Source organism: Oncorhynchus mykiss, chromosome 22, assembly GCF_057628025.1.
Source record: "Oncorhynchus mykiss isolate SJ-2025 chromosome 22, ASM5762802v1, whole genome shotgun sequence".
NCBI lineage: Eukaryota > Metazoa > Chordata > Actinopteri > Salmoniformes > Salmonidae > Oncorhynchus > Oncorhynchus mykiss.
In genome coordinates, this window is record NC_143043.1 from 42,572,447 (window position 1) to 42,587,232 (window position 14,786).

Here is a 14,786-nt window from a genome sequence, read left to right on the forward strand (position 1 = left end):
CCACTCCGTCCTGTCCACTGACCCTGTGCCTGTCCTCAGCATGCTGTGCCTGTGTGTGTGTGTTAGTGTGTCCCTCCGTAGACAGAACAAATATAGATCCAGGGCCAGGGTGCTCTTAAAGAACGGTTGCAATGAGCTGCTCCACCCAGACATCCTCAGCGCCATTTACCAGTCCGGCAGTGTTAGGTAATCGTCCATCGGCCCAGCAGACCAACCAAACTGACCTCGCAGTTTCCCCAATTCCCTCTCCCTCCTGCTGCAGTTGTCTTCCCAGCCTCAGCCCTAGCTAACTTCAGCTGCGGAAACCCATCCTGAACTCCTAACTGACAGTAGCTTCCTTCACTCCCATTTTTTCACATTTCAGTGCAGAAGCACTCATCCAGAGCGACTTACAGGAACAATTAAGATGAAGTACTTTGCTGAAGGACACATCAACAGATTTGGGTTTCTGGCCCAATGCTATTAACTGCTAGGCTACCTGCCACCAACCACCACATTTGTCAAATTCTGGACATCTTTTCCTCCCTGCTTCAGAAACACTCTTGAATCTCCACTGACCTCTGAACCCAAGCTACCCAGCTCATCCCAAGTTATGATCCCGCTCCCTGTAACCCACATCACAAGTACAGACTGAACCGTCTAGAAAGACGTTGCACGTTAAATGAGGAATACATATTTCCTATGACAAAGCCAATAGTTTTGTTTATTTTCATTTATTTAAGTTCGCATTTTTTATCCAAATGATAATAAATAAATACAACCATCATTAGTCTGTACTAATCATGTTGAAATAGCACCAGACTCACCAGTAGGACTCAGTGTAGAAGCAGATGAGCTGATCAAACGTCAGCTGACGAAAATGAACCATGAGAAAACCACTGTTTTCATTCTCACACTGTGTGTTTGTGGACATCTCTTTGCACATCATTTCATTGTGTTGCATGTTTGTTTCCATAAAGCATGTTCCAACCTGTGCATGGTGTCTTCCCATTGCATTCATTCATTACATTGACATGTACTGTAGTCACGCTTCACAGAATCTCCTTTTCATGCTACACTACATTTTAAATGTCATTATCTTTTTTAGCACATACATTTAGTTTGATCAGGAATGGGTAAAGCCATGTAAACTTAACTCATAAAATCAATCTGCAGATCATCTATAGATAATTGAAACACTGTAAATAAGGTACATTGATACCGATTTGACAGTAATGTCTCATGTGTGAGTGTGTCTAACTCTGGTGTCCTGCCCCCATCACCACAGTGGAAGTACAGGGAGCAGTATGAGCTTGCTAAGAACAAGTTCACCTCCATCCTGGAGACTCCCGAGCATGAGAGCCACAAACGCAGCAAAGCCATCGGAGATGTGAGTTCACTTCGTCACACAACATTCAATTAAAGATGCTTTTTGTTGCAAAAGTCTCCCTCTTCTCAGAAAAATAAATAAAGTAACAAAATTAAATAAATATTTAATTAAATCCTATAATGTATAAATGTATAATTTTGTTACTACTGTGTATTTCTCAACATAACACTATATTTGAATAATTGTGACTTGCAACATTTTCCCATCACTTTTTCCAGAATGTCTACAAGATGGAGTATAACAAGAACAAGGCTAAGGGCTACACCCTGGGCCATGACACTCCACACAGCGCACACATGAAGAAGGTCAAGGAGATCACCAGCGTGGTATGTACTCTACACTCTCAAAATGGCTGCCTTCCATTTCGCACATAACACAGCCACAAAGTCATAAACCACACCTATTTCTACAATTGCTCTTCTTAAAATAGTATTAACCACACTGCTAACCTAATGCCTAACCCTAATCTTAAATTAAGACCATAAAGCTAATATTTTCCAGATTTTTTACGATGTTGCCAATTTAGACATTGTGGCTATGCTATCTAGTGGAAAGCCTTACGACCACATGTCTAAGATTTAGCTGGAGGCAGGTACAGTCATATCCCTGGTTCTGTATCAGTGTGCTTTTCTCTCCTTTGTCTCAGCTGAAGTACAAGGAGGTATATGAGAAGAGCAAGGCCCAGATCAACATGGACCCTGAATCCTTTGAAATCCGCGCTGCCAAGGAAGCCTACAAGAACATCAGCAATGTGAGTCTCTCTCTTCCAGTACTCCTCATCTCCTCTTATCCATTTAACTCTGAACGCCACTTGTGAATGAATGAATGAGTGTATTAGTGAATGAAGTTGGCTTGTTAGGACCAGGTGTTATACCTGATGTTTTCCACCCTTCTGAAATGTTTTTTCTTGAGGCAGACCCTTCACTCACTGTTCTGTTCCTGTATGATTTGTCTCCTTCCAGCTGGACTACAGGAAGAAGTACCAGGCCACCAAGAACAAGTGGATCTGGACGGTCGACAGACCTGACTTTATCCAAGCTGCCAAGGCCAACTTCCAGCAGAGTGATGTGAGTCATGCACAACAGACCTTAGTTTGTTTGTATGTTTGTTTGTATGTATTTTAGCCCACAAGGGAGCTCATCTTCTAAGAGTAAAAAACTGTGTGTAGAAGAATACAATGCTAAAAACAATAGTGACTTAGATGCCTTAGCTAAACACATAACAAAACACCGGCCCAGGTTTCTATACTGATTCCTTTGACATGGCTCTTCTGGTCTAACCCCTGCTGCATGTGTTGCTGTCCTCAGATTGAGTACACGTATGACAAGGAGATGATGAAGGGCTGTGTGATCTCCATCGTGGACGACAAGTTAGCCGTCCTGGCTAAGATGAATGCTGACTTAAGCAATGTGAGTCGTTGTTCCTTTACCAGCCACCCATCAATCAAAATAAAGCTGTTCTGTTCTATTCTGACACATGGAAATGAAATCTGAAGGTGAATAAAAGCCTGTGTTAATTGTGGTTCTTTGTTCTGTCCACCAGGTGAAATACAGAGAGAAGTTTGAGAAGGCAAAGGGTCAGTATAAGACTGTTCTGGACACTCCTACTAACCTTCATGCCAAGTCAGTGCGCATTCTGGCATCTGAGGTAAGAAGCAGAAAACACCAGAAACATGATAACTACAGATACTTACTATGTAATGTTTATCACTGCCAATAAATGGCTTTCCTTACTAACCTACAGTATAGTTATTATAGATAGATCTTAAATGTCATAATGTGAACCTTCATTTATGGATGAATGAGGAATTTGTCACAAAATATCTCAAGAACACTTGTTATAATGAATTTAACTGTACAGTATGTTAATTTGGTTTGTACGGCGCCCAATCAGATTCCAGTCTAACACTAGTCCTTGGTTTTCTTTCTGTCCTCAGAGCAAATACAAGCTGGCTGGCAAGATGGAGCAGCAGACCGGACAATTCACCACTCTGCCCACGACCCGTGACACCATCCACGCCAAGGACATGGGCAAACTGGTCAGCGAGGTCAGTCTCCCCATACCAGCTGTTTAGTTAGAGCTGGAATACAGTCCTGAACCTTCATTTCCAGATTTCTCGCACAAAGTGAATGAGACTTCCCAAGACTATACAGTCCTGAGCCATTTGTTACCTTTGACTCCGTCTTTGTCTCCGGCCGTTCTGTCCACAGAAACAGTACAAGCAGAAGTTTGAGAAGGAGAAGGGCAAGTCCAAGTACAACAACATGAGAGTGCCTCCCGATGTGCAGCATGCCATGGACGTAGCCAAGAATCAGAGCAACGTAAGTCAGTCACATTCCTCTTCTATGAAAAGACTGTATATCTCCTCTATTAAAGACAGTCAATAGTTCATGTATGTTTTATGGAATTGATTGTTATTAATCAGTCAGTCTATCAAATGCATTAATAAAGTCCTTTTTACATCAGCAGCTGTCACAAATATCACTCTTTCCTCTCTCTCCATTTCTAGTTTGCCTACAGGCAGGAGGCTAAGGCCAAGCTCAACTACACCTCTGTGGCTATGCGCCCAGACATAATGAGGGCTACACAGGCCTCCAAGCTCGCCAGCAATGTGAGTGTTTAGCACGCAGTGAATAGCCTACACAGTGGCGAAGCCTGTTTTGCAAAATTAAAGGGATTTTGTATTTGTTTACCTCTCTGAGATGAATATTCATGCTGTTGTTTATATTCTCAGCACGACGCCATCAAAGGCAACAAAACAATTCATATCACGACAGTCTGTCTGTGCATTACCCACTGATGGTTTGTTAGAGTGGTTGGGTTAAATGCGTAAGACACATTTGGGTTGAATCCATTCATTTGTGTAACTGACTAGGTATCCCCTTTCCTTTGTATTGTCCAGTCCACTCATGGTTTGTATATTGTGTCTGGTAGATTGGCTACCGTGAGAAGGCTCGCCAGGAGGCTGCCCATGGAGGTTCCCTGGTCCACCGTCCAGACATCGCTCTGGCCACTGCGGTGTCCAAGCTTAACAGCCAGGTACGGTCAACACCAAACCCTCCGAGTCTGAATTGACCAGTTGTTCCCGACACCTCGGGCTGTTTTCAATGTTTTTATTCCCCTTTATTTAATTACGTTTGTCCCCCTCTCAGTTCATTTTTCTATCATTTCATTGTCAGTTATTTTCTGCTATCAGAAAATATTTTCGGTTTTATTCACTGTCACTGAAGATGTAAATTCAGCAGCCCAGATGGCATGCCTTTCAGTTCAGCTTCCTAGAGATCATGATTGCTTCATAGAGATCTATACAGGGGTGCAACTTTCACTGGGGACAGGGAGGACATGTCCCCCCAACATTCTGAAATTGCATTTTTGTCGCCCCCAGTTTTATAATTGGAATGTGATACAAACCTAGGCAACAGGGGGATTTAGGACCATGCGGACTCCTCCGATTGGTAGGGTAGGCTGTTTGGAGTGTTTATCCGAAAGGATAAAAACATGTTTTTATCCGAAAGGATAAAAACATGTTTTTTAAATAATAATTTAAAAAAAGTGATATCCCCCCCACTTCTAAAACCAAAGTTGCGCCCCTGGATCTGTAGTATTGCTATAGTATTTGCTCAGCTGTCCTAGCTAGTCTGTAGCATAGGTAGTAGTGACCTTCCACCCATTAGGTGCTTCTTTTGCCACCCTGCATAACTACCCATGTTACCCATGTCCTATTCTGTCCTTGTGAGCTCTGACTGTCTCCTATTCTCCATAGTTACATGTTAATATACTAGTCCTCTCCATAGTTACATGTTAATATACTAGTCCTCTCCATAGTTACATGTTAATATACTAGTCCTCTCCATAGTTACATGTTAATATACTAGTCCTCTCCATAGTTACATGTTAATATACTAGTCCTCTCCATAGTTACATGTTAATATACTAGTCCTCTCCATAGTTACATGTTAATATACTAGTCCTCTCCATAGTTACATGTTAATATACTAGTCCTCTCCATAGTTACATGTTAATATACTCCCTATAGTCCTCTCCATCTCCTCTCCATAGTTACATGTTAATATACTCCCTATAGTCCTCTCCATCTCATCTCCATAGTTACATGTTAATATACTCCCTATAGTCCTCTCCATCTCCTCTCCATAGTTACATGTTAATATACTCCCTATAGTCCTCTCCATCTCATCTCCATAGTTACATGTTAATATACTCCCTATAGTCCTCTCCATCTCCTCTCCATAGTTACATGTTAATATACTAGTCCTCTCCATAGTTACATGTTAATATACTAGTCCTCTCCATAGTTACATGTTAATATACTAGTCCTCTCCATAGTTACATGTTAATATACTAGTCCTCTCCATAGTTACATGTTAATATACTAGTCCTCTCCATAGTTACATGTTAATATACTAGTCCTCTCCATAGTTACATGTTAATATACTAGTCCTCTCCATAGTTACATGTTAATATACTAGTCCTCTCCATAGTTACATGTTAATATACTAGTCCTCTCCATAGTTACATGTTAATATACTAGTCCTCTCCATAGTTACATGTTAATATACTAGTCCTCTCCATAGTTACATGTTAATATACTAGTCCTCTCCATAGTTACATGTTAATATACTAGTCCTCTCCATAGTTACATGTTAATATACTAGTCCTCTCCATAGTTACATGTTAATATACTAGTCCTCTCCATAGTTACATGTTAATATACTAGTCCTCTCCATAGTTACATGTTAATATACTAGTCCTCTCCATAGTTACATGTTAATATACTAGTCCTCTCCATAGTTACATGTTAATATACTAGTCCTCTCCATAGTTACATGTTAATATACTAGTCCTCTCCATAGTTACATGTTAATATACTAGTCCTCTCCATAGTTACATGTTAATATACTAGTCCTCTCCATAGTTACATGTTAATATACTAGTCCTCTCCATAGTTACATGTTAATATACTAGTCCTCTCCATAGTTACATGTTAATATACTAGTCCTCTCTCCTCTCCAAAGTTACATGTTAATATACTCCCTATAGTCCTCTCCATCTCATCTCCATAGTTACATGTTAATATACTCCCTATAGTCCTCTCCATCTCATCTCCATAGTTACATGTTAATATACTCCCTATAGTCCTCTCCATCTCCTCTCCATAGTTACATGTTAATATACTAGTCCTCTCCATAGTTACATGTTAATATACTCCCCTTAATACCTGTACTACCCCTGTATAGCCCTCTCCCTTTCCTCCATATACTTATAGTCCTCTCCCCTGTACTGTCCCTCAGCAGGCAAAACTGTGTTGTAATTCAGAGTTGTAGTGTTGTTACAGTGTTGAAACCACATCATTTCAAGCAGTTTTGCCTGCTGGGTCCATCCTTCCCTCCCTAATCCCCTATCTCTACTTGTTCCCTCCCTCCATTCTGTCGTGTCTTTGTTTTCTCACCCTGCCGTCTTACTGCTGCTTTGTAGGAGGAGTTGGAAGCCAGGCCCTCCCTCCACGGAGCTGCTTCCATCGATACTCCTCAGAGCCGCCACCTTAAGAAAATGAGTGCTCTGACTAGTAATGTAAGAAAGGAATACCTGAGACCCTGGGGCGGGGACCAATGGGCTGCAACTTCCTGCAACTTCCTGTCTGCGCCTTGTGACTTATTTTCTCCTTCTATTCAATGACTCACTGATTGATTGATTTCTGGGAGCGTATGTTGGGGCACCTCTGCTTCGGTAACTTAAGGACTCAGGGACATTTTTTCATTTCTGTTATGATTTGATCATTTTCCCTCCCTTTTTCCTCCATTTTCTTGTTTTCATTTGACCTCCAGTCCTTTTTGTTTTGTTTCCCTTATATCTGTAGCTACCTTCTTTGTATCTCCCATTGCAAGCTTCGCTGGTCACCAAACATAGACAAGCATGGTGATGCAATAACTATTTTCCTTCAAGTCAATGAAAAATATTAAATAGATGTTTATTTAATTTTCATTTTTCTGAGTTGAATCAACATGTTAAAGGATAAATGTCTGAATCGCCGGGACATGTAGTCGATGTCTCTGTCTGATGTGGTACCGTGCCATGGGCTTATTGTTGTTGCATCATTCTACAGAATTACAGAATTATCTCTGTGCTATGAGGACTGTGTACATCCTGTAGCAAAGCTTATCTAAGGCATCTTATTCACAACAGACAGAGTTGACCCCTATGAGAACCATTTTATCAATTTGCCAGAAGTTCTGTCACTGCCTTTTCATTTGGAGCATATTATAATTAGAAGATTGTTTTGCTCATTTCTATTGGATTTACACACTCCTTATTCCTCTCTCTCCCTCTTACTCTCTCTATCTCTCCCTGGTGTTTCTCTCTCTCCCTCTTGGTTTCTCTATCTCTCCCTGGTGTTTATCTCTCTCCCTCTGTGTTTCTCTATCTCTCCCTGGTGTTTCTCTCTCTATCTCTCCCTGGTGTTTCTCTCTCTCCCTCTTGGTCTCTCTATCTCTCCCTAGTGTTTCTCTCTCTCCCTGGTATTTCTCTCTCTCCCTCTTTCTCTCTCTCTCTCTCTGGTGTTTCTCTCTCTCCCTGGTGTTTCTCTCTCTCCCTGGTGTTTCTCTCTATATCTCCCTGGTGTTTCTCTCTCTCTCTCTCCCTGGTGTTTCTCTCTCTATCTCTCCCTGGTGTTTCTCTCTATCCCTGGTGTTTCTCTATCTCTCCCTGGTGTTTCTCTCTCTATCTCTCCCTGGTGTTTCTCTCTCTCCCTGGTGTTTCTCTCTCTATCTCTCCCTGGTGTTTCTATCTCTATCTCTCCCTGGTGTTTCTCTCTCTCTCCCTGGTGTTTCTCTCTCTATCTCTCCCTGGTGTTTCTCTCTCTATCTCTCCCTGGTGTTTCTCTCTCTATCTCTCCCTGGTGTTTCGCTCTCTCCCTGGTGTTTCTCTCTCTGGTGTTTCTCTCTCTCCCTGGTGTTTATCTCTCTATCTCTCCCTGGTGTTTCTCTCTCTCCTTGGTGTTTCTCTCTATCTCTCCCTGGTGTTTCTTTCTCTCTCTCTCCCTGGTGTTTCTCTCTCTCTCTCTCCCTGGTGTTTCTCTCTCTATCTCTCCCTGGTGTTTCTCTCTCTCCCTGGTGTTTCTCTCTCTCTCTCCCTGGTGTTTCTCTCTCTCTCTCTCTCCCTGGTGTTTCTCGCTCTATCTCTCCCTGGTGTTTCTCTCTCTATCTCTCCCTGGTGTTTCTCTCCCTCTCTTTCTCTCTCTCTCTCCCTGGTGTTTCTCTCTCTCCCTGGTGTTTCTCTCTCTCCCTCTTTCTCTCTCTCTGTCCCTGGTGTTTCTCTCTCTCCCTGGTGTTTCTCTCTCTATCTCTCCCTGGTGTTTCTCTCTCTATCTCTCCCTGGTGTTTCTCTCTCTCCTTGGTGTTTCTCTCTATCTCTCCCTGGTGTTTCTCTCTCTCTCTCCCTGGTGTTTCTCTCTCTCTCTCTCCCTGGTGTTTCTCTCTCTATCTCTCCCTGGTGTTTCTCTCTCTCCTTGGTGTTTCTCTCTATCTCTCCCTGGTGTTTCTCTCTCTATCTCCCTGGTGTTTCTCTCTCTCTCTCTCCCTGGTGTTTCTCTCTCTATCTCTCCCTGGTGTTTCTCTCTCTATCTCTCCCTGGTGTTTCTCTATCTCTCCCTGGTGTTTCTCTCTCTCTCTCTCTCCCTGGTGTTTCTCTCTCTCCCTGGTGTTTCTCTCTCTCCCTCTTTCTCTCTCTCTGTCCCTGGTGTTTCTCTCTCTCCCCGGTGTTTCTCTCTCTCCCTCTTTCTCTCTCTCTCTCCCTGGTGTTTCTCTCTCTCCCTGGTGTTTCTCTCTCTCTCTGGTGTTTCTCTCTATCTCTCCCTGGTGTTTCTCTCTCCCTCTTTCTCTCTCTCTCTCCCTGGTGTTTCGCTCTTTCCCTCTTTCTTTCTTTATCTCTCCCTGGTGTTTCTCTCTATCTCTCCCTGATGTTTCTCTCTATCTCTCCCTGGTGTTTCCCTCTTTCCCTCTTTCTTTCTCTATCTCTCCTCAGTGTTTCTTTATCTCTCCCTGGTGTTTCTCTCTCTCCCTCTTTCTCTCTCTCTCTCCCTGACTTTTCTTCAGCTGGTTCCTCTACTGATTAGGAGTACCTCAGACTCTCTCTGCAATGGGATCCCAGCATCACTTTCTCCCTCATTTTCTATTTCTGACTACCATATATACTGTTCCAACAGCCTATATATGAAGTAAATGTTCTGTGTGTACATTTGTTTCCCCTGACTGTTATGTCTTAATTGCCTTCTGGGGTTAGTTTGCTCATTGAAAGTAAAAAAAATAGTGCTTATTTATTCACGTGTTATACCCACAGATGCATTAAATCAAATTAGTCCTAGAAGGCAACCTATGGTTTTTGCCTTCAAACGGTCATGCTGTATAACAAGGGCTAGTAACCGAGTACAGTAAGGAGTTACATAGATTCAGAAACTCTGGATTTGGATCCCTCTAAAAATCATTTAACTAACCATGAGCCTTTTTTATATTATGTGACCGAATACTGTATTCTGGTGTACTGTTTTTCTCCTCGTTAATCCTACTCTCTCTGCGTCTGATTTGATTGGCTTACCTTCCTCACAGACACAATCAGACTGAGTCTAACACACACACTGCCGTGTGATATCCCTCCAGGTGCAGTACAAGGCCAAGCATGACAAGGAGAAGGGGCTCAGGCCAAAGTATGACATGAAGGAAAGTGTTGTTTACAAGACTCAGAAGGATGCACACCAGCTGGCTAGTGAGGTACGTGTTGCACTCACCCAAGTAGAAGTACCACTCTTTTAATATGATAAATACTCATTCAGGCTAAGAGGTCTTTACTCACAGGTGTTTATCAAAGATATACCAAGCAACCGGGACCAAGTAGTTCATGAGATGTACTATAGAAAACTCTATAATAATATATCTATATAATAATTACACTATATTACAATGATTTATCTATATAATAGCTTTCTATAATACGATGATGTTCCTTTGTCTGTCTTCTCATCTCACAGGTGAAGTACAAGGGTGACCTGAAGAAGCTGCACAAACCTGTAACCGACATGGCAGAGTCTCTGTCCATGCAGCACAACCTGAGCACCAGCAAGCTGTCCAGTGACGTAAGACAATCTCACATAAGCCCTTGTACCACCGTCTTGAATCCCGGTAGTGTCATCATCACCATCATCCCGCGTTGCGTAACAACCGCCTTCTCAAAAACCAACCTCCTCGCCATGGCAACCCTCCAACCAAGTCATTCCATATCATTAGGAATCACTGGCTCTCCCTATTTCTCTCCCAGCAGGCACATCTGGTTGTAGTGATGTCATTTCAACCAATTTACAACCAGAAATAGTTGTAATGTAGTTGTAATGACGTCATTTCAACCAGTTTACAACAAGAAATAGTCGTAATGTAGTTGTAATGATGTCATTTCAACCAGTTTACAACCAGAAATAGTCGTAATGTAGTTGTAATGACGTCATTTCAACCAGTTTACAACCAGAAATAGTCGTAATGTAGTTGTAATGACGTCATTTCAACCAGTTTACAACCAGAAATAGTCGTAATGTAGTTGTAATGACGTCATTTCAACCAGTTTACAACCAGAAATAGTTGTAATGTAGTTGTAATGATGTCATTTCAACCAGTTTACAACCAGAAATAGTTGTAATGTAGTTGTAATGATGTCATTTCAACCAGTTTACAACCAGAAATAGTCGTAATGTAGTTGTAATGACGTCATTTCAACCAGTTTACAACCAGAAATAGTTGTAATGTAGTTGTAATGATGTCATTTCAACCAGTTTACAACCAGAAATAGTCGTAATGTAGTTGTAATGACGTCATTTCAACCAGTTTACAACCAGAAATAGTTGTAATGTAGTTGTAATGATGTCATTTCAACCAGTTTACAACCAGAAATAGTCGTAATGTAGTTGTAATGATGTCATTTCAGCCAGTCTTGTCCTGCTTTGCTTATCTAAGCCGTAGTAAAACACAGATCAATAGTGAGTTAATCCTCAAGGACATCATCTGGTAGTGACCCTGAACCTTCTCACCTTTGACCTACACACTTCCTCACATAACCCCTTGTTCTCCCAGTACTAGTACTAGAACCTGCTGTAACCTTCTTTTCCGTGTCTTTTTTCATTAATCTATGGTCTAGATGAGTCTTTTTCACACACCGTCTCCGTCTAGCATGTTCTCGTGTGCAGAATTGATTTCTTCCTCTTTTCTTCATAAAAATCTAACTTAGTATATCATAACTTAGTCTTCTATAACCACTGACGCTCAACTTTCTGCCTCACTCTCTCTTTTTTCATTTTCTTTCATTTCATTATTTTTTATTCCCGCTCGTTAACTTTTTATAAAACATTCTTGTTAAAAAACATCTATATTTAAATGGGTGGCATTGAGTGAGCTAACGACAGTGGCTCTTTTTCCCTACACCTTTGTACTGAGCTGTTTACTGGGCGCTGATTCCCTCTTAGTACCAGTACAAGAAGAAACATGAGGACATTAAGGGTCACTACCTCATGATTGCTGACTCACCAGAACAGCTTCATCACAAGGAGGCTTCAGAACTACAGAGTCACGTAAGTGGGCCAATGTATGGGACGACCTATGAACCAGTCCTATTGGCATCACCCGGTTTTAACTTCCCGTGTTTGAGATGTCAACTTCCTGTTTGAAAATCATCTCTCCAATATTACAATTCATCATGTGACCTGCGAATCTAAATTCTGAATTCTCCCAGGTTTCTTCTCCTACCTGTGAAGTCATTAAATAGTGGAACACTTTGAGAAATAATTAGTGTTTGTATTGTTGACTTGCAAAAACAGTTTTACTGGAAGTGTTGGTTGGGCTGTGTGTTATTATGTAAGTAATTTTTTTATGAATCCACTCGTCACACCATCATTAAACCTGAGAGGTTAATACCGCAATCCTTATAAACTGGTTCCCGTGCTTCCATTCTGTGTGGAGTAATTTTGCCCTCTGGATTAGAAGGGAAAAATGAACTTCCCCTGGTTTAAGTGGAAATTATATCTGGACCAGAATTCACCATATTGAAACAAACCTGTGTCATAAACCCTGTCAGTGTGTTCTGAAGACACCTTGTTACACTGTTATGGTGTTATAGCCCAGTTGGTATCGTTTAGGCCTCAATGGTAACCTTAAATGGCCTATTTAGTCATATTTATTCAATAAAGTAAGTAAACTTTATTCAATAAATACATTTAGAAACTATGATATTGTGAATATATTTGTCTGACTCCTCTTTGTCTGACAGGTGAAGTACAAGGAGAAGTATGAGAAGGCTAAAGGGAAGGCCATGCTGGATTTCGAGACCCCCACCTATGTGACGGCTAAGGAAGCCCAGCACATGCAGAGCGCGGTAAATACACATTATATCGTTTCAACCCAATATCTAACTGTTGGTTCAAACAACCATTTTACTTTGCAGTTTGGATTTTCACTGATGCTCAGAAGAGAACACGGAACACTCAACTGTTTTTGCCTGACAAAGTGTCTGTACTGTATTTCTGGGGTGGTATTTGGAGATTCTGCAGACTGTTGTGTGTTCTCCATGAGTGTTACTTCAATGTCTGTGAACTGTACTCTCCCTATGTGTAATTTGATGTGAAAGGTAAGCACTGGCACTAAGCGCCCATAACAGATTTCTATGGCACTGACACATGATGTACTGTAAGTTCAGAAATCCAAATGTTCCTCTGATGATCCAGGGTTAAGGTACGGTACTGGACTGACGCAGAACATATTGACTGTTGAAGAAGACGTGGCTCCTTACACAACAGAGCACTATTATACATGCACAAACACAAAAAGGTTTCAAATCTTATATTGTGTGTACAAAAACACTACCCACACCAGAGGTATACTGTGGTCATGCGTAAAGTAATACACCCCTGATTTGTTCTTAGTAAGAATATTGAGGTGAAGCTTGCATTGTGACTGTGGACTTACTACGCTTGGATGTTATATGTTGTATCTCAGCTGTGTCTGTCACTTGTCTTATCTTTGTGGCTAATAGAAAGACTATCATAAGGAATATGAGGAGTCCATAAAGGGAAAGAACTTCTCAGGCTATGGAGGTCACCCTTACCATGTTGCATGTCAGACATGTCACCAAAATTGCCAACGAGGTAACGAACGGGCATTTACCACCTCTTTCAACTCCTCATTCTTCTCCTCCTCCTCCTCCAGTTCCTAATTCCCCTCCTCCTTCTCCTCCTCCTCCTCCAGTTCTTCACTCTCCTCCTCATTCTCCTCATTCTTCTCCTCCTCCTCCTCCAGTTCCTAATTCCCCTCCTCATTCTCCTCCTCCTCTTCACCCACCCCTGGTAATCGTACTAAGTCCCTCACAACCACCACAGCCCTCCTTCTTTTAATCCCACTTGAGACTTTTTCTTAATTGTTCTGTCACACCCAGGTTAGATGTGGTCAGCTTGCATGGTTCGCCACCTGAAGATAATACACTCTATGACTATTACACATAATAAATACACCCTTTTCCATGTTCATAGTACCATAGTAATGCTGCATGACTGTTTTAGTTGTAGAATTTGTTTTATTGTCACATCTGCGCTGTCATCTATGTTGACATCCTGACTTGTTTAGTTCCCTCCATCTAGTAGGACACTACAGGAGGTTTGGTGCAAAACAACCATTCCCTCCATCTAGTAGGACACTACAGGAGGTTTGGTGCAAAACAACCATACCCTCCATCTAGTAGGACACTACAGGAGGTTTGGTGCAAAACAACCATTCCCTCCATCTAGTAGGACAGTACAGGAGGTTTGGTGCAAAACAACCATTCCCTCCATCTAGTAGGACAGTACAGGAGGTTTGGTGCAAAACAACCATTCCCTCCATCTAGTAGGACACTACAGGAGGTTTGGTGCAAAACAACCATTCCCTCCATCTAGTAGTACACTACAGGAGGTTTGGTGCAAAACAACCACACCCTCCAGGGGAATGGTTGTTCTGCACCAAACATCCAATATTGTCCTACTAGACGGAAGGAGGACACAAGAGGAAGTTTGGTGCAAAACAACTGTCTGCATTTGTCTGCTTTGTCCATCTGGTTTTTCTGTCTGGTTTGGCTTTGTATATGAACCCTGTTTCCTGTGTTTGTTGTGCATTATGACCTAATGAAATGTAGGCATGAGTGCTTTTTACAAAGAGCCTCATGAACAAACTGTCTTGTACCAAAGATTCTGTGGGTATTTATTGTCCTATTGTCTGATAAAATGGGATTGTTTTTTTTTAATCAGGCTGCTTACCAAACTCACCAATGTCTTTCCAATGTCTAATTTAATATGTCTATTGGTCATAATACTTATTGTAAAAAATAAGAATAATGTCCAATT

The 14,786-nt window shown here is 41.6% G+C and overlaps 1 protein-coding gene across 1 annotated transcript in view; it reads left to right on the plus strand.

The window, feature by feature from the left end:
- The window catches only part of LOC110501815 (nebulin-like), a 102,963-nt gene that overhangs the window by 76,502 nt on the left and 11,675 nt on the right, over positions 1-14,786 (plus strand). Inside the window, 17 exon segments of the mRNA XM_090216100.1 lie at positions 1,268-1,369; positions 1,588-1,695; positions 2,016-2,120; positions 2,332-2,436; positions 2,677-2,778; positions 2,912-3,016; positions 3,306-3,416; positions 3,580-3,690; positions 3,879-3,980; positions 4,304-4,408; positions 6,863-6,958; positions 10,039-10,149; positions 10,407-10,511; positions 11,886-11,990; positions 12,686-12,790; positions 13,448-13,501; positions 13,503-13,559. Of these exon segments, the coding sequence (XP_090072226.1) occupies positions 1,268-1,369; positions 1,588-1,695; positions 2,016-2,120; positions 2,332-2,436; positions 2,677-2,778; positions 2,912-3,016; positions 3,306-3,416; positions 3,580-3,690; positions 3,879-3,980; positions 4,304-4,408; positions 6,863-6,958; positions 10,039-10,149; positions 10,407-10,511; positions 11,886-11,990; positions 12,686-12,790; positions 13,448-13,501; positions 13,503-13,559 (1,689 nt within the window).